Genomic DNA, 19831 nt, shown 5'->3' on the forward strand with positions numbered 1-19831 from the left:
GAGCGCTGCCCTGGGAGTGCGCACCCAAAGGAAAGGGAGACCGGCCAGAGAGCCTAAGAGTAAAATTGACATGAAAGCCGAAAGCCCTGATACGATTAATGCGGTGTATGTAAATGCGGAGGACGCGCGAATCCCTGGCGAGGTCCTAATGCGATGAATTCTTCTTTTTAAAGACAACCTCCCAGAGAAGTTGATTTAAGTAGGATTTTTGAGGGAGAAGAGGGTACACGCATTTGTGGAAGGAAAGGAGGATCTCTAGGGACCCTGGCTAACGGGAAGGAGGGCAGAGGCCCCCCCAGGGCAGACTCTCCTCACCTTGGTGCCTGACCGTGCAGGGAAGGCGCAAGCCAACGAGCAGCGGTACAGCAAGCTGAAGGAGAAGTACAGCGAGCTGGTGCAGAACCACGCCGACCTGCTGCGGAAGGTAGGACCGCGGACCCTGGGCCTGCGGGAGAGAACCGCTCAGGCCCCACGTTTCTAGGGGGCTGCCACCGTCCCCTGGGAACCTCAGCTTTTCAAGCTCTCCTGCCTCCTGTGCCTTGTGCCAGGCCCACCGTCTTTATTATTTTGTAAATACCCGAGAGTCGAGTATCTGAAAGTTACAGCTTTATCCTCGCTTCCCCCTGGACAGGAAAGCGATTCCTGTATCCGACTCTAGGCCGCTCATGCTCTGCATGCGATCGTTTGTCCTAGAAGGGAGAGAGGTCCTTTAAGGCTGAGATCAGCCAGTTCAAGACAATGTTCTTCCCTTCCAGAATGCAGAGGTGACCAAACAGATGTCTGTGGCCAGACAAGCCCAGGTAGATTTGGAACGAGAGAAGAAAGAACTGGAGGGTACCTTGGAGCACATCAGTGACCAGGGCCAGCGGAAGGTGAGCGGAAGACGTACCCTGGAAACAAAAGGGGTATCTGTCGAGTCGGTGGCAGGTGGGGACTTTGTGGTCTGCTGCTCCGTGGGCAGTTCTGTGGGTTGGTTGGCACCACACAGCTGGGAGGGTATCACAGGAGGCCACACAGAACAGCAGGACACGGTCACCAGCACACACACAGGTTAGGGGCACAAAACAATGGAAGGACCCAAGCTGGGTGGGGCTCATCCAAAAAGGCTGTCCGGGGGCGAGGCTCGAGGACAGTGTGACGATGGGAAAACAGGGACAGCAGAGAAAGGCGAGCATTTGCAGAGACTTGCAGGTGGGAGGACACCGTTGTATTGGGGTGGGGCCGGCAGGCAGGCCAGAGGCTGAAAGGCCAGTAGGAGATGTGGGATGGAGAAAACCGGGTGCCTTGGACATAGAGGGTGCCTTTCACATTTTTCTGTGAACCCACATTAAAAAAAATGTGTCTATCTCATGGAAATGAAAATTTTACCAAGCAATACTTGCCCTTACCACCTGAATTTATTTGGATATTTTTCTGTTCTGTTTAATGCATCGTTTAAGATGCTAACTGCAAATTCTTACTAATGGTTCCCAACCTGCTCTTTGAAAAACACCACTTAGAAAAGAAATCAAAGAAAAGGAATCATCTCAAGATGTTGAGATGCTGTAGCTCTGCAATATAGCAGGTGTTGGGCTCCCGAAAGAAAGACCCAGTTCAGCTGTAGGATTAGGGGCTCAGGCATGAGGTTTGGGAAGTGTCCCTAAAATTCCTCCTTTGACATTCTACTTAGCCAAAAGTACCTCTGGGGTCTCACCTCCTCCCTACTGTCCCCCAAGCCCAGGCACTTTTTCTTGGGGTATAACTTACACACAGCAGGATTCACAGATCCCTCACTGGTAGCTTGGGCAATTTTTACATTTGTATATCCCTTGCAACCACCACCCAGATGACAGTCCTCCTGTTTTCTCCTCTTTCAGACTCAAGAACAGCTGGAAGTTCTAGAGAGCTTGAAGCAAGAACTTGCCACCAGCAAACTAGAGCTGCAGGTCCTCCAGAACAGCCTGGAAACTTCTGCCCAGGTGAGCAGCTCCTTTTTCTGCCTTCCTGTTAGCTTCAGTATTGCTGTCACCCAGCATCCTGCACATGGCCATGCTGGCCCCAGCCAGCTGTGGTGTCCCTGGGAGGAATGAGAATGGCAGGTTAAAGAGATATCACCTCCTGTTCCTTGTGGACAGGTGGTGGGTTGAGCCTCTGGGAAGGGGACAGTTTAATTCGTCCAGCATCTCCCTCTTCCCACCTGGTCGCTGTTGCAGTCAGAAGCAAAATGGGTGGCCCAGATCACCAACCTCGAGAAGGAACGGGCCAGCCTTGTGAGTTCTGCAGCTTCTCGGGAGAAGGAATTGTCCACCCTTCAGGAACAGCTGGAACACGCCCAGCTCAAACTGGCCAGCTCGCAGGCAAGTAACGGAGGCCCAAGCAGGCTGACCCCCTGTGAACTCACACTGATGGGCTGCAGTGTATGCACGGAGGCAGGCGGGGGGCAGGGAGGGCGCCGTGAAGGGGCTGGAGGCCTTGGCCCGATGGTGAAGGCACTCTGTAGGCCTGGCTCCTTCTGCCGGCACGCCCCGCATCATCCACAGAGCCAGCAGAGGAAAGCAAAGCACTCTTGTTTTCATACAAGAAGGGAAGCTTCCCAGGAGTGAGAATGGGTTGCAGTGGTCCTTCCCTGGAGGCGGCGGTAGCACGCACCTGTGGACAGAGTAAAAGCATTTGTCTGTGTCAAGCTAACTGGCTTGGACCTCATTAGCAACACCCCGAGCTGAGATGCCAGGAGCCCAAGCCAGGTCACAGGTGATGCTACTCAGGCTCATTTTGGGGTCTGGGGCAGACTCTCACCACCCCGGACCGTTTCTAGGAGTCTATGTGCCAACTCAAGAAAGACCAACAGAAAATGCTTCTCGTGGAGTCAAGGAAGTCTGCAGAGCAGGTGATACAAGAGGCCCTGAGCCAGCTCGAAGAACCCACGCTCATCAGCTGCGCTGGGTCTGCAGGTACTCCTCCAGTCGCCCAGCTTGCGACTGGTCCTTAAAGCCTGATGCTACCTGTTGGCGTTGAATCCCATGTGAAACTGAGCTCAGGGGTCCTCAGCCCAGCCGTGTGTCAGAATCACCTGGGGTGCCCAGGCTCCAATATAGATCAACTGTCTGCAGTGGAGGGCCTGAGCAGTAGCATTTTCTAAAGCCCCCAGGTGTAACAGCCACTGCTTTCGTCAGTGGGTCACACTGATGAAACATCCCCTGGGAGCAGAGCCCTGAAACAACTGTGACAACAAATAGAAGGAGGCACAGACAGTTCTGTGTCCTCTATGGGGAAACTATGGTCTGAATCAAGACACAGTTGCTCATAAACTTCAAGTCTAGGCAGGGAAGCATGAGAAAACTTGGAGTGGCAAAAACAATAAAAATCCCAGCATGAGCTGGGTGCAGTGACTTATGCCTGTAGTCTAGCACTTTGGAGGCCAAAACAGAGGTTTGCTTGAGGCCAGGAGTTTGAGACCAGCCTGGGCAACATAGTGAGACCCCATCTCTATAAAATTTTTTAAACAATTAGCCAGGAGTGGTGGCGCATGCTGGTAGTCCCAGCTACTCAGGAGGCTGAGGTTGGAGGATTGCTGGGCTTGAGCCCAGGAATTTGAGGTTACAGTGAGCTATGATTGTGCCACTGCACTCCAGCCTGAGCAACGGAGCAAGACCCTGTCTCTAAAAACAAAAATAAAAACACAACACCCAGCGTGACTACAGGGAGGAAGGGCCCACCACCCACTGTGCGTGTAGGCGAGTCCCAAGGAAAGGGCAGGGCTTTGTGCACAGTAGAGGGGGAGCGCTCAGGCACAGGGGGTTTGTGAGGTTGTGGACGTGAGCACGAGCAGATCTCATCACAGCTCACTTTCAAGCCTAGGGCCCATGTTGGCAACGTAACAAGAGGTCCCTCTGAAAGACGAAGCAGAAGGCAGGAAACAGCTGACACTCGATTTTTATCATCAAATCGAAAGGTCCTGATTTGATGAAGTATTCAGCAAGGACTATTATAGCTTATTCAGCAGGGAACCCGTCTGCGAAGAAACGCAGCAGTTACAAATGAAAGAGCACGCTGGGTACCTCATTTACTGAGGGAATGCCAGGAACTGGGGCACCGTGGGCGGATTCTGAGAAGAGACGTTATGTTATGAGCTGGGTTTTGAAAGAAGAAGACAGTTAGGAACCAGTGAAGAGAAGGAAAGGTGGGGGTGAAAATAATAAAAACAGCTGACGTTTACTGAGCGCTTCCTATGCACTTCACTAAGGGCACTCGCCCAAGCACATTACATGCCTGGGCCCAGCCAGTCCTCCCAGGGACACCGCCAAGGGGTCCTGCGTTCCCCTGTTTGCAGATGGGGAAGCAGGCACAGGCTGCCTGAGGTCACACGGCCGGGAATGGTAGAGCACGGGGCCACACCGGGGCAGTGGGACTTGAGAGCCCACACTTTTAACTTGTGTGCTGCACGCTCTGCATGGCCCTGTGGACTCAGGGCAGTGGGCGTGACTGTTGCGTGCAGAGCATGAGTATAGACTGGCCTAAGCGCCAAAGGTCTGGGCTCAAGAGCAGTGAGACACAGAGGGCCTCGGGAGACTTCACAGGAAAGCCCAGATTTCATATGAGGGGCAGTATTGAGAAATCCTTGGCTAAGGGACCAGATAGGCTCAGCTTCTCCAGTAAGAGAATCACACACATCACATCAGTACCAGCGTAGCCAACAATCTCCCTTCTCTTATCTCAGGGCAACTCCTGCGGGGCTGGGGCCACTCACTCAGCAAGCTCCTCCCTCTGGTGGCTTAACTAACAAGGGTGAAGCGAGCTAGGAGAACCCGCTCTGAATTTGCCCTGTCTTGTCTCTCACAGATCACCTTCTCTCCGCGGTCAAGTCTGCTTCCAGCTGCATCGATCGACTGGAAAAAAGCTGGAGCCAGTATCTGGCCTGCCCGGAAGGTAGGAAGGGCACGGGACAGGCTCCGTCGTTGGTGCCGGCCAGGTGGGGTTCAGAAGCACTTGAATATGTGAATACTGACGGGTTCCTGTGCACCAGGAAAGGAGTGTGTATAACTCCTACAGCCAGGGCAGAAAGGGGTATGAGAGTGACACCCTCAGCCAGGCCTGAGAAACTTTCCCTTTTACACTCCTGGCAGATATCGGTGGGCTTCTCCATTCAATAATCCTGCTTGCCCATTTGACCAGTGACACCATTGCTCACGGTAGCACCACCAGCCTTAGAAGCCCGCCGGAGCCTGCTGACTGTGAGTACCAGGGCGTGAGGGGCCATTCATAAAAGCTGGGAGCGGAGGGCTTTTACGAGTAAGTCTCTGTCACCTTGCGTCTCCAGCTCTGACAGAGGCCTGTAAGGAGTACGGCATGGAGACCCTCATCTACCTGGCCGCCCTGGAGGAACAGGGAACCGTTGAGGATGCCGACAGCACAGCCATGAGGAACTGCCTTAGCAAGATCAAGGCCATTGGCGAGGTACTTTCAGTATTATTGAGGAAAGTTCTTGGGTGTGAGTGCTGGTGCATTGCCCAGGAAGCAGTGATGTTCTAAGCCAGTTCCTTCTGTACTTACAATTTGATTCTATTTATTTTATTTTATATATTTTTTTTTATTTTTTAGAGACAGAGTCTTACTCTGTTGCCCAGGCTGGAGTGCAGCAATCACAGCTCACTGCAGCCTCGAACTCCTGGGGTCAAGTGAGCCTTCCGCCTCAGCCTCCCGAGTAGCTGGGACTACAGGTGCGCGCCACCATGCCTAGTTTTAATTGTCTGTAGACGTGGGGTCTCATTATGTTGCCCAGGCTGGTCTCGAACTCCTGGCCTCAAATGATCCTTCCACCTCGGCCTCCCAAAGCGCTGGGATTATAGGCATGAGCCACTGTGCGTGGCCACAGCTTGATTCTAGAAAGAGAGAGTTAGAGCTGGAAAATCTGACCCCCTGACTGACTACCCAGTTATATTTAATTCACTATTAACTGATAATCTATGTCATCATCACCATGCCAGGCAAAACCCTGTCTCCAAGGATTTTTATCTGGTTGGGCAAGTTTCACCTAAAATGGAGATAATTGTGTTATTTTTTCATTTGGTAAAGTTGTAGTGAATGTGTCCTATGAAGCAGAAATTAGGTTAGGTGTAGTTATATAGGGACAAATGAGATAAGGACTTTATGGGATTGAAAAACAAGAAAATTAACCATTTCTATACAATGTGATAAGAACTGTAATAAAGATCTATTTTAAGAGCACAGGACGAGGGCTGGGCTCCATGGCTCACGCCTTTATCCCCAGCACTTTGGGAGGCTGAGGCACGAGGATTGCTTGAGACCAGAAGTTCAAGACTAGCCTAGGCAACAGTGAGACCTCATCTTGACAGAAAAAAAAAATTAAAAAATGAGCTGGGCATGGTGATATGCGCCTGTAGTCACAGCTACTTGGGAGGCTGAGGCAGGAGGATCGTTTGAGCCCAGGAGTTCGAGGCTGCAGAGAGCTATGATTGCACACTGTACTCTAGCCTGGGCAACAGAGTGAGACCCAGTCTCCAAAAAAAAGTACAGTACAAGGTAGCATTTAATTAATTCCTCAAATGTGTGATAATAAGGGGAAGGAAGAGCCTGGGCCAGACTTCAGATCCTTTTTCTCTTTCATTTAGACTCTTAAAACAGCCTCTAATTAGTTTTCCAGCCTCTGGCCTCTTTCCTCTGCTGTCTTCCCAAAACAGAGATCTGATTATATCTTTTATTTAATAACAAAAATCAAACTAAAACACAGATACTTTCAAAAACCACGGGCTTTGCTATCCGTCAACACTTTGTTCCAACAGGAATAGTGACTACCTCCTACGACTGCTACGGAAGCAAAGTTAAATTAGGGTCAGACTGGTTGGAAGATATCATCTGTATTTGGAGAAGTTTTAAAAATACCTTCCACGTTAGCAAATATAATTTACAGTGCGCAAACAGGGGCTGGGTTCCAGGCAGCGGTGGCTTTCTGGAAGGAGGTGGGCTCTGAGTGAGGAGCAGTGTGAGGTTCCGGAGTTGACGTGAGGACTGGACGAGGTCCGTGAAAGATGCCCCCCTTTCTGTGGCTTGCAGAAAGTGTCCGGCGGCGGTTGGTGGGGTGCCCTCCTACCTCTGCTGTCTTTTAAGGGTTACGGGTCTACCAGAGGAGGAGAGAGAGGAGGCCTGGGGTCATTTCAGCCTTTGTGATGTTCTTCACAGGAGCTCCTGCCCAGGGGCCTGGACATCAAACAGGAGGAGCTGGGAGACCTGGTGGACAAGGAGATGGCAGCCACTTCAGCTGCCATTGAAACCGCCACGGCCAGAATAGAGGTATGGCAGCTTCCGCAGGATCTCCCGAAGCGATGCTCCGGGGGCTGCCCTTTGGCAACGTTGCCCATTAGACGTGCCTCAGTTGTTCACTGTGGCTGCAGAGGCCCCCTACAAAAGAAACCGAAACCCGAACCCATGGGCTTCTCTGGGGGGTAGAAAATGAGAAGCCCTTCTGGAAGGAGGGTGGGCAGCTTCCTCGGGGATCTGGTACTTTGGTGTCAGACCATCCTGCGTTCACGTTCTGGAATGACCACTTATTAGCCATGTAACTTGGTTAAGTTTCATTCACCTCGCCAAGATTCAGATTCTGTTTCTACGTGATGGGAGTGATAGTAACGCCTACCCCAGAGGGCCGTTGTAAGAGTTAGGTGGGATCATGCACGTTTATCTCCATGCCAGGCACTCAGTAAATCAGTGGCACCCCTAATCAATGGTAACGATTCTCTCAGAAAAAGCTGGGTGGGCACCACAGAGAAGGTCACATGTCGCTCCTTTGGTGGAAGACTCAAGCCACCTGCCGTGGTGTGAACACCTGCCGTAGGACCTGGTGATCGCTGCCCCTTTGACACGGAGCTGTGGCTCTACGCGTATCAGCCTGGCTGCCAGGACGTCGAGACACTCAGCGGACTGTAGAGCCAGCGTGCTGGGGCTGTGTCCCCCCTCAGTGCACTGGAGTCTGATTCTTTTCCTGACTCGCTCAAGGACGTGGATGGGGACTTCTAGATTCGGGTTTCCCCGCTACCACAGGATGTCATACTCAAAGTGTGGCAGGACGTCAGTAGATTCTCAGTACTCATGACGTATTTAGAAACCGCGCTTCTTTTTCACAGGAAATGCTCAGCAAATCGCGAGCAGGAGACACAGGAGTCAAATTGGAGGTGAACGAAAGGTCAGTCAAGCAGCACGCAGCACCCGGGGAGCAGGAGCCATCGTCATCGTGGGGGAGGACCTGTTAGGGAATTAGCCTAGCACATCAGCAGCCACGGGAAGGCCTGAGTCTATATAACTGTTGAGGACAGCAATATTACTGTTGCAATATAGTGGAAAAGAAACCCCAGGAATCATGACTTAACTGTTCCTTACGAAGAAAATCCACAATCACATCTTCTCACTCCCCTGCTGCTCCTTCGGGACTCCATCCCAGAGCATTCTAGCAAGGTCGGCGCCATCCCTGCCTCTCTTCCCCACTCCAAGCTTGCCTGTGACTGGGAGTGAAAAAGAGAACTGTCGTCTTCATTGTTCTTAGTCTCTGTGTGTCCCTGACTTTTTTTGGGTTTTTTTTTGCAGGATCCTTGGTTCCTGTACCAGCCTCATGCAAGCTATTCAGGTGCTGATCGTGGCCTCTAAGGACCTCCAGAGAGAGATTGTGGAGAGCGGCAGGGTGAGCGTGGGTGACAGATTCCCACTTCCCTGAACTCTAGTGATGCTGCCGTCTCATCTGCGTGTCCACATGAGGGTGTAGCTGCCGCTCCCGTGGGCATCAGCAGATGCCGTGTGGAGAAGCCAGGGCCCTCGCAGCTCCCAAGGGGGTGGTCAGTCATAGCTCCCAGAGCCAGCTCCCAAGTCATTGGAACTTGCCGTGGAAGCCACTTTCATTGCAAGTCGGGGCCCTCTGGGGAAGATGTGAGGACTTTTGGAAACTGGACAGATCCCAAGAGCAAACTTGATCCTGACTTTTCACAGGGAGCTCCGCCAGGTCTGTTTTCAACAGCCGGGTTAACTTGCTATAATTCACAGACAGACCATGCTGTCAGCCTCTTGTGGACAGGTCACTTCATGTTCTCATGCCTTTGCTGGCATTATCGTCATTATTTTTCCCTCACATCCCTGTAATGCAGCTGCGGCCTTGGAAGCCTAAGTCCAGGGAGGGAGTTATGAGCCTGGAAACAGTCCTATAAAGAAAGCAGCCGTGTCTGCTTTGGTGGTGCTTTTTATCAGACCAAGCAGCGATGCTTTCTGTCCCTAAAATAGATGGATTGAGTATCTGCAGAGTCTCAGGCTATCAGACACTTCCAAAGCATAGCAACATTTTTTAAATCAAAGTAGAAATAATTTTTTGAGGCCAAGCATGAGGGCTCACACCCATAATTCCAGCACTTTGAGAGGCCCAGGTGGGAGGATTGCTTGAGGTCAGGAGTTCAAGACCAGCCAGGCAACATAGCAAGATGCCGTCTCTACAATCAATCAATCAATCAATCAACCAATTTTTTTTTTTTTTTTGAGATAGTCTCACTCTGTTGCCTGTGCTAGAGTGCCATGGTGTCAGCCTAGCTCACAGCAAGCTCAAACTCCTGAGTTTAAGCAATCCTCCTGCCTCAGCCTCCCGAGTAGCCAAGACTGCAGGCAAGGTCATGATGCCTGGCTAATTTTTTCTATTTTTTGTAGAGACGGGGTCTTGCTCTTGCTGAGGCTGGTCTCGAACTCCTGAGCTCAAGCAACCCTCCTGCCTCGGCTTCCCAGAGTGTTAGGATTACAGGCATGGGCCACCATGCCTGGCCAAAAAATAAATAATTTTTAAAAATTATTAACTGCATACTCTCCTCTTCTGACAAATCATGGAGAGCCAGCTAGACTTCCCTGAAATTATAACTTTTTCATATACAAACACATATATGTATTCTTATATAAAATACAGAAACATTATGCTATAATAGAAATGCTACATACAGGTTTTAGAGTCAGAAAAGCCCAGGATTTCCATTTATTTACTGCATAGCCTTGGGAAAAGCATTTTTGTCTCTCTGAACCTTAGTTTTCTTATTTGTAAAATAGGAATAAAATAATGCTTACCTCTGAGAGTTACTGTGAAGATGATATGGATAATACATATGAAAGCATTTGTCATGTAGTAGGTACTCAATAAAAGATAGCTATTATTATTTTTTTTTTTACTTCCGTAGGGTACAGCATCCCCTAAAGAGTTTTACGCCAAGAACTCTCGATGGACAGAAGGACTCATCTCAGCCTCCAAAGCTGTGGGCTGGGGAGCTACTGTCATGGTGTAAGTGTCTGTTGGTCCCAAGGCTCCTCCCCCCTACTCATTCCATTGATCCACCCCAAACCATAGCTAAGGGAGAAAAATCTGTCCCCTAGAAATGAACTGTTGATAAGGAAGTGAAAACTTTGCCAGGGAGCCTGGGTCTCCCGGGTGATGCAGAGCAGGCAGGCCCCTCCCTGTCTAGCAGGGCAATGGGGGTGTCTGGATGTGGGGTCGTGAGGGCTGCAGCTTATCTGCCTGTGACCTGGTCCATCTTGTCTTTTCCTATCAGGGATGCAGCTGATCTGGTGGTCCAAGGCAGAGGGAAATTTGAGGAGCTAATGGTGTGTTCACATGAAATTGCTGCTAGCACAGCCCAGCTCGTGGCTGCATCCAAGGTACAACCTGTGCTGGACTGTGAGGCCTCTAACCTTGGCTAGGTTAGAGAGTCCTTGGTTGGTAGAACTGGCCCTGAGAGCAGGTGATTTATCCAGGGTCCAGATGGATTGGGTCCCATACCACACTCCGCTAGAAGTCTTTCATCTATCAGCAAGGAGTCCCTCTACCCAGCTTGCCACATGCATCCTCGTGGCTCTCCTCGCCTCTGTTACAAGTGGCCTTGGAGGGTCCCAGCCATGCCAACCTCTGATTAGCAATCCCGGCATTCAAGGAATTCTCAAATAAGGAATAGGTTGGCACAATAAACAAGGCGTTTGGCTTGCCTCCGAGATTCTACGACTTCTCATTAGTCTCCTCATTTGAATTGCTGCCCCAACTGATTCTCATGCAGGGCTTATAACCGAACTCCTTTTGAGAGTTTGACAGTACCCAGTGAGTGTCCTCTATTTGTTCTTATTTCTTGTTGTCCCAAATTGCTTTCCACAACTGGGACACTTGGTCCTAATAAATGATAAAGCTACAGTTTGGAGCCACCATGTAAATAAGCCAGGAATCATTTTTTATATTACAGTTACGCTAGGAGCTGACCCTATAGGCAGTAATTTTTTGAGAAGTTAATTGATCAGTACCTATCATGGATCACACATATTTGTCAAGAACCATCAGACCAACTCTTCGATATGGTCCTTGCAGCTCTAGGTGTCGTGGAAACCAAAATCTGCTTTGTTGTGACAGGTAAAAGCCGATAAGGACAGCCCCAACCTAGCACAGCTGCAGCAGGCCTCTCGGGGAGTGAACCAGGCCACTGCCGGGGTCGTGGCCTCAACCATTTCCGGCAAATCACAGATCGAGGAGACAGGTAGCCTTCCAGAAGGGATGCTGTTCTTACCCACTCTGTTCTATCCATTCTCTGCCTTCTCACCTGTGATCCCAATGTCCCACGGTTCTGTTTCTAAATTATTTCCTATTTTTCATCTTTTTACATCCATACTTGTTTTCTCATAAGGTGGGACACCATGTAGGCATGCTGTTTGTGTCACTACAGTGGCAGGCCCTTCAGTGGATTCTCTGTTTAGTGGTTTCTCTGGATTTAGAGAAATGACTCGAGAAGCCTGGTTGACCCTGGGGAGGTTGGATCCTGTTTACACCATAACCACTTCATCCCTCCTTCCTCTTCATCCCTCGGTGGGCAAGCCAGGCATTTCAGCAGAGCACTGGCACGGGCCACCTCTCATGGGCACCCGTCTGCCAGGGGTCGTATTTGACAAGGCTTTCTCGTTTCCATCCTTGCAGACAATATGGACTTCTCGAGCATGACACTGACCCAGATCAAACGCCAAGAGATGGATTCCCAGGTGAGAGCTCCCGCTCTGAGTTTGGGCAGTCTCTATTTCTTGGACATCGACCCCAAATATTATTCCTGTGGAGAGAAGCCAGAGAGAGAGGGGAAGACTTGGGGGAAGTGAACACGGCTGCACCTACTAGCCCAAGATTCATTGTAAATGATGTTGGAAAAACAGTGGAGGTAGAGAGAGGTGATTAGTAAAGATCAAGGTCTTAACTCTTGCCCACTAGTCTTGGACTAGTGTTCTCTAAACATTGTTGGGAATCTCCTAGTAGTCCAGAGACTATTACTTACTTGTCTTACTATAGAGAATTTTTTAATTTTTTTTAGTTTTTTTCTGGCAAGTTCAAAAGGCAAACTTTAAAAAAAAAAAAAAATTTCTGGTATGAATTATTTGTGTATGACCTTTAGTTTTTTTTTAAACAATCAATTCCCTGTTAACTCATCAAAGGCAATGCCATTTCTCCCTGTTGCTCAGGAAAATTGTGCCTTGCAAAATAGGAATTAGTGAGATCCTGAGAAACCTCTGACATCCTTGTTCTAGACGTTGTGGTCATCAGTCATGGGTAAAATCCAGATTGGGGTCATCAGATTTCTTCAGGCGGGTCACTCAGCATCTTTAGGAAGGGTTGCGTGGCCAGGCTTGTGTCTCAAGACAAGAAGGGCTGTCCCATGTAATGATCTCACCATGGTCTCACCAGTCCCTTGTGACCTTAAGTACCATGTATGTGCTGGTAATACCACCTTCCTCTCCCCAGCCTAGATGTTCTCCTCGAGCCCCGTACATATCCAGCTGCCTGCTTGATATCTCTGCTTAATGCCCAATAAGTCTCTCAAGCATAATATGTCCGAAGCAGCCCTTTTGCTGTCCTGCTCACCCCACTTTGTCCCTCTTCTGGTTTTTTCCACCTCAGTAAATGGCACCCCTGCCAGCCACCTGAGTGTGGAGCCCCAGTCCTAGGAGTCATCCTTGCATCCTCTCTTTCCTTCACCCTCCGCATCCAAACCGTCAGAAAGTCCCAGCAACTCTAAGTCTCCAAAACAAAGCCTTAAGCCTCCCACTTCTCTCCTTCCTACCCTAGTCTGAGCCACCATTGAGTGTCTCCTGCAAAAGCAACTTAGATATAATGCATGCTGGTATTTGTCTCAAATAATCCCATGGCAGGGACGGGTGGTGGGGAGAACATCAGAGAACACTGCTGAGACAGGTCTGCCCGAGAGAAGGTGGGTCGTGGAGCCCAGGTAGAGGGGTCGCTATGTTTAGCCTCCATCCTTCTGTAGACGTTGTACATTTTCCCTAATGAAAAGGTTAAAAACAAAAAAGGAACCCCCTCACTGGTTCTGGTTGCTTCCACTCTTGACCCTCTAAAGTCCATCATTCTCCACATGATAGTTTCAAAACGCGACTCACAACCTACCGCCTCTCTGCTGGGATCCTCCCAAGGGCTGCCCTTTGCACATAGAATATCCAAACTCTTCACCCGGCTGTGGGCCCTGGGTGAGGCGATCCTTGCCTGTTTCCCAGCTCATCTCACAACCCCCTCCCTCTCTGGCACAGGACTTCCTTCCTTCTCCCAACACCTCTCGCTTATTCCTGCCTTGGAACCTTCGCTCTTCTGCCTAGAATGTTCTTCCCCAGTTCTCTCAACAGCTGAGCTCTTAAGGCCATTTAGGTTTCAGCTCAAAAGTGACTTCCTGATAGCAGCCTTCGCTGACCATCCTTAGTCTTTGTTATGTCGCCCTGTGTCATTTTCTTTATGATCTGAACTTTTCTTGTTCATCTGTCTGTCTCTTTCCCCCCCTGCAAGGTAAGCAGGGACCTTGTCTATGTGTTCATCACTGTCTCCAGCACCTGTAACAGAGCCCAGGGTACATGATGGGTGTTGAGCAAATACTTCTTGAATTAATAAATAAAATAAAATTGATGAGAAGTAGAGCCAACCAAGATCGCCCCTTCCTTTAGTAAGATTGTCCGTGTCTTTTGCTGTAGTAATAACCCTATGTTGCACCAGCACCTCAGAATTACCAGAACCATCATGTTTGGTTCCTACCTAGACTTCCAGGGAACTGGGATTAAAGAAACTAGATTGGAACCAGCCATACAGGTAGGCTAAACATTAGGGTTGTTTTTAGATAGTGACTTATCAGAGGGACAGGAGATAAGCCCACCTCCCATTTGAGCATTGGTTTGTAAGGCAGTGTGCATTTCCAGTGAGGGTCACAGAAAAACACGAAAGCTCCTGAGATAGACAGATGAATAGGAGAAGAGAGAAATGAGAGCAGAGAAGAGAGTTGAAATTGAGGGCTGGGTAAGCCATGGAAACAGGATGAATAATACGGAAGCAGGAATCCGGACTGCAGAGGAAAAGGGGTTACGTCAAAGTAAGACAGGTCTCAGAGAGCTGATCAGAAGAAAATTCCACTTACTCTGCCCTTCCAGGTTAGGGTGCTGGAGCTAGAAAACGAATTGCAGAAGGAGCGTCAGAAACTGGGAGAACTTCGGAAAAAGCACTACGAGCTTGCCGGTGTTGCTGAGGGCTGGGAAGAAGGTAAGCTGAGTCTGAGGACCGGCACTGGCCCGCGGCAGGGAGGGGTGGTGTGCGGCCAGGGCCTTCCCTTCAATAGACCAGAACAAGGAACCCACTGGGTGGGTCACTTCCTCCTTTTCTCTCCTCACAAGCCTGTTTTCTGTTCAGTTGTAAATAACCTTTAAGCCTAAAATCGAAAGCTTTTGTCATCATCTTTCAAGGCTTAAATATTGACCCGTGGACTGGTCACTCACTTAACTGCCATTCCCACCCAGGCCCAGGCAGCCTGGTTGACTCCCCGGGAGTTGAGCTCTGCCCAGCACAGGGTTGAACAGGGAATGAATAGTGGTCAGTGGAGATCCGAAGACAGGGACACGTGAATGGCAACGTCCCATCTAGAGCCGGTCATGGGCAGTAATGGCCAAAAGGTAGCGGGCGTCAGGGACTGAGAAACAGAGTGGCATGCAGTCTTATTCTGCCTACCGGCCCGGGTACTCACTGTCCCCAAGTCTATGTGTACTGCTTTTCTGCATGTCCAAAGTGGTCACCTTGATCACAACCAAGACTGTTAACTTGACTGACTGTGGGCACCAACTGCAGACAGATCCTAGTAGTTCCTGGACACAGTGCTCGGGGAATAGATGATTTATACCGTGGTTATGACTGTAGCGTATTTTAGAGCCCAACGTGGTGGCAGTTTTCATCGGTTAGATGCATGCATGCATGACTTGCTATGTGACATAAGTTGTCATTGTCTTTTAGGAACAGAAGCGTCTCCACCTGCACTGCAAGAAGCGGTAACCGAAAAAGAATAGAGCCAAACTGACACCCCATGCGTCAGAGTGTAAATCCTTGTTACCCATCTCTGTGTGTGTTATTTCCCCAGCCACAGACCAAATCGGTGGAAGTCCCCGTGGCAGCCACGCCACTCCCGTTGCCCAGTGCTGAGGACCTGCATGACCCTTCCAAAGACTCCCTCCACAGTGACACCCGTCCTGTTTGAACCCACGGTCTCTGTTCTTTGCCCGCCTCCCTAGTGTCCAGGCCGCCCATGAACAACCTCAGGTCCAAAGAGGAGGGGGTCAGGCCATGCACCACAGCGACCTCCATCCATGCCTGCCTCCTTTTGCCCCCCACAACAATTGGTGTCCTTATTAGAGGGGCTTCTTGGTGTCGTCAAGAGCTTGGAGAGGGAAGATCTTATGCATTTTTTTTTTCTGTTTTCTTCTCAGTCTGTTCAGTTTCATCATTTGCACAAACTTGTGAGCATCAGAGGGCTGGTGGATTCCAAACCAGGACACTACCCTGAATCCGCACAGTCAGAAGAACAGCGGGGTGTCCTGGCTGAGAATGCCAGCACAGTTCTACCCCTCTCTGGGCAGTTTCGTGGATTCCCACTGCTTCTTATGGTGGTTGGTTGGGGTTTTTTGGTTTGATTTTTTTTTAAATTTCACTCACATAGCCAACTGTCCCAAAGGGCATGTCCCTGGAACTCTGAGTTCCCTGGGACCCCACCCCACGGCAGTTCCAGCAACGGTGCTGCTCAGGCTTCGCCTTGGTGCTCCACCTCCGCCTCCTGCTGAGCGAGGGCTGGGTGGCCGAGGCCACGCTCCAGCGTCAGGCAGAGCTGCTGAGTAACAGCTTGTCCTCAAAAGGCAGAAGCAGAGCGAGTGCCTTTCCTCCCTCCAGCTGGACTCCAGCTGGAAGCCTCTGTCCCCCTTCACAAGTGAGAGGGTAACAGAAGGAGGGACAGGAGAGGTATGCATGGCCCAGGTCTTCAGGGGACACCCTTCTTAGGAATTCCTGTGACCAGGCTCAAAAACCTTAACTCACGCTTGAACCAAGCTGGTGAGAGTAACAACACTACTTCCCCTGGAATGAATCGTCCATGTCACGTCAAGTGGGCCACCTCCCTTCATTCACAGGCGGGGCCCTAAGAGGGATCGTGGGAGGGATTCCCAACTCTGTTCTCCAGACGTCTGCCTTGGCATCCTCTTGAATCTGAAGAAGATCGTTCCATATTCTACCCAGTTGACAGACCCAGAAGATCAGACACGCTTGCTCCCATCAGGAAAGAGCCTTGTGCTTGGTTTGGTACCCTTAGTATTTATTACTAACCTCCTTCAAGTGGCAACAGCCTACAGAAATTTGCCTGTGACTGTGACAAGGCTTGTATCGCTGCCCTGCGGCATCAGCCTTCAAGAAACAGCAGCACAAGGCCAAGGTGCCATCCCTGGATTGTTCCTGGCGTGGATCCCAAAGCAAGCAGGTCCCTCCAAGCTTTTGGGTCAGGGAAATGGGAAAGGGGAGCCACTGGCTCTGATGCTTTCCAGCCACACCTTCCAGGCTCTTGCTGCCCAGCAGATAGGATAAGGACAGAGGGCACATGAACAGCCTCCTAGAGATGGGCAGCCTGCCAGCACTTTTCCACTCCCAGATGGACCCCAGCATCTAAGTGGCCTTCTGATCTTGGAAAAACAACGTCTTCCTTCTTTATCTCTAGCAACTCAGTAGTAGTAGCCAACAAGCACTTCCCGGAACTGGTCACAAAGGAACATTGCTAAGTTTTGCTACGTGATGGGTTGTGAGACTGCTGTTCGATCACTGTGAATCAGCCCCCCTCTTTCTACCCCACCCCCCCAGCTCCCTTTCTGTGCATTTTCTAAGTGGGGCACTCCAAAAAACAGTCTCCCAGGATCTCAGATGACCACACTCAGATGTGACCTCCATATTGGGCTAAGGAGGTATCAGCAGTAGGAACCGGGCAGTCTTAAGTTTAATGCTGCTTTGTGCTTAGTGTTCTTCCATCCCAAGGCTCAGGACTGGTGTGCGGCATCCCTGTCCCAGTTGTGCCAGTTAAGCCAATCAGTGTGTTCTCAGTGTGGGTCGCCGGTTTCAAAAGTGGCTGGTCCTCACTTCCAGGGTTGCAACCATTCAAACGCATGTGTTCTGAATTACCAGTGGGGGGAAAAGTGTAGTGCATTGGACCAGATTAGGATGCTCTGAATAACACTCCCTCTAAAAAGAAGCCACAGTAATTTTTAAAACCTTCCCGGACTTAGTCTAAGTAATAAAACAGTTAAGAAAGCACTTAAACAGGAGCACCGGCTAATTCAGTGTCACATGGGGAAATACCTGTAGATGGAGTGTGATTACTTTCATAATAGCTCAGATTAGAAACTGTTCCATTCTCCAGCCAAAGTCAAATTGTCCTGCCTTGGCTCCTCTAAAAACGAATGCGTTCTACTTGCTGTGAAATACCTTTGATTAAAACAGGAATCACATCTTAAAGCTAAAAATGAACTTCACAGGCCTTTTAAATGAGTCACTGAGCATCACTAGTGACCGAAGTCTTGGGATGAGTGTAAATGGGTCATGACAAGACAACATGGCAAGAAAAAAATGGCTTAGGATGAATAAGAGGTTGATATTCAGTTGCAACTTAATTTTGTCATACAGAGCTCTAATACCTCTAGAGTAAGGATATTTGTATACATAATAAGGGAAAAAAATAGAAGAAAAGACTCCTTTGTGGGGTTATTTTATATCTGAGCAAGGGGTTCAAATTAGACCATAATTTAGATTGTTTGCCAATCCTGCTGCCATCGGCAGTGTCCCTAGGAGCCCACCTGAATATGAGTCCTTAACCCAGTGGCTGGAAGAATCAAACGCTGCCCAGAGCATCCTTTCTTGGAATTGTTTTCAGCTCCAAGTCAGACACCAAGGTTTATACCAGGTAGCGCAGGGATCACGAGTACATGTCACTTCGGTTAGGTTTGTTTGCTTTGGCCTCTTGCCCCTGAGAAGGAGCTGGTTCTCAGCTTGCACCGGGGAAGTTCTCATTTCTTTGTCAGCTTCTTAGTCGAGAGGAGTCTACTGGCTCTACTTCACCCTGGTCTTTAATAACTGGGAAATGTCTTGCTACCTTCTACCACCTTTCCAAATCTCTGGAAATCCTTCCTGCCAATGAAAGCCTTCAGTCCCAAACTTGGCCTTCCAAGCAGACCGGCTTTGCCCTCTCTCTGCCATCCTTGGTCCACCAGAGACTGCACCACCTGGAGCAGAGAAAACCACCATCATGGGCCTGCCAGCCGTCAGCACAGCAAACTGGGCCAGCAACGTGTGCTCAATTTCTTCTTCTCCCAGGTCCACACCAAATACAGGATCAGCAACACACAGTGGTGGCACCGCCTCACCCCAGGAGCCAAAGCGAGATGAAACAATTGGTTAGATGCTGTTGGGTCCGATTCTGAGAGTAGATTTTTCCAGACATGTCTTTCAGGTGACCCTCAACTACCTCAGGTTTGAAGGCCCTAAATTAAGCGGATTACCACTCATAGGGACAAACCGAGGGGGTTTCGGTTAAATCTTGGTGATAATGCAATTGTCTCAAACTTAGAACAAACTCTTTCACGTTTAGATTTGCAGGGATAGGGTTGGGTTTATTTTTCCTTCTGTTTTTAACCTGTCCCCCAATTTTTCATTAGGATAGTTCCTACTAATGAATTTCATTTTTCACTGAGTGCCTACCTTCCCAGGGCAGGTAGCCACTGGCTTTTGTTTCCTTCCAACAATACTTTTATTATGGTGTTAAGACCTTTCTTTGTATAATACATGCATCTGTGTTTTCAATTTTTCAAATAAATATTTCAGCCTGGCAATGGAGAGTCGTGGTGATAACTGACCAACTAATGTGGCTCTGAGATCCATGTTTCAACGAAAAGACTACGTGTATATCTGGAGGTTCATGGAATCCACTTAGCTCTGCGCCTTTGGGAATGTATCTTAGAAACATTTGTTTGCACTTCTTAACTGTGTCCTGTCCTTGTGCACTGTCCTGTCCGTGGGAATGACCAAACAGTGCAAAGTGGTCAATACTGTACATTATCTAGAAGGCCAGGTCTCTGCATAAAATCTTGGGGCTCAGGCTGTGGGCCACTCCCTCTGCACCCTTGAGAAGCAGACAGAACCTGTCACCTTCAAATTGGATGTGATTAATTCTTCTCAGAGACAGAAGCTGCTAATCACAGAGGGATTCAGAGCAGGCCAGTTGCAGCTACCGGAGGAATTACCGAGGGAGCTGACAGAATGGAGCTGGGCTGCACGGTGACCTTTCTGCAGCAGGATTGGCGGCAACCTGATGCTGCCAGTGTGTTAAGCCAAGGGGACCTGCGGGGGTGAGACACCAGTGGGGAAGGGCTGGGGTTGGTGAGCAGAATTGGCCCAAATGACTCATCAAGTAAGGAGAGAATGAGGCCAGTAATCAGAAGCTAGAGTCTGTAGCTAAGGAGGTCA

At 49.6% G+C, this 19831-nt stretch overlaps 1 protein-coding gene across 2 annotated transcripts in view; it reads left to right on the plus strand.

Annotated features, from left to right (window-relative positions):
- LOC105807087 (huntingtin-interacting protein 1) overlaps nt 1–19197 on the plus strand; it is a 44087-nt gene extending 24890 nt beyond the window's left edge. The window contains exons 10-27 of one of the 2 annotated variants that reach the window (XM_012640371.1): nt 336–424; nt 756–872; nt 1857–1958; nt 2193–2336; nt 2795–2930; nt 4819–4905; nt 5103–5210; nt 5297–5433; nt 7177–7287; nt 8118–8176; nt 8575–8668; nt 10188–10288; nt 10557–10662; nt 11399–11522; nt 11957–12018; nt 14449–14557; nt 15299–15380; nt 15769–15821. In XM_012640371.1, coding sequence (XP_012495825.1) covers nt 336–424; nt 756–872; nt 1857–1958; nt 2193–2336; nt 2795–2930; nt 4819–4905; nt 5103–5210; nt 5297–5433; nt 7177–7287; nt 8118–8176; nt 8575–8668; nt 10188–10288; nt 10557–10662; nt 11399–11522; nt 11957–12018; nt 14449–14557; nt 15299–15351 — 1739 coding nt within the window. In that variant the 3' untranslated portion in view covers nt 15352–15380; nt 15769–15821. Of the gene's footprint in view, nt 1–335; nt 425–755; nt 873–1856; nt 1959–2192; nt 2337–2794; nt 2931–4818; nt 4906–5102; nt 5211–5296; nt 5434–7176; nt 7288–8117; nt 8177–8574; nt 8669–10187; nt 10289–10556; nt 10663–11398; nt 11523–11956; nt 12019–14448; nt 14558–15298 lie in introns of both variants that reach the window. The other variant, XM_012640372.1, reaches the window with a different exon arrangement.
- Nucleotides 19198–19831: the final 634 nt, after the last annotated feature.

Source organism: Propithecus coquereli, unplaced genomic scaffold (genome assembly GCF_000956105.1).
Source record: "Propithecus coquereli isolate 6110/MARCELLA unplaced genomic scaffold, Pcoq_1.0 Scaffold150, whole genome shotgun sequence".
Classification (NCBI taxonomy): Eukaryota; Metazoa; Chordata; class Mammalia; order Primates; family Indriidae; genus Propithecus; species Propithecus coquereli.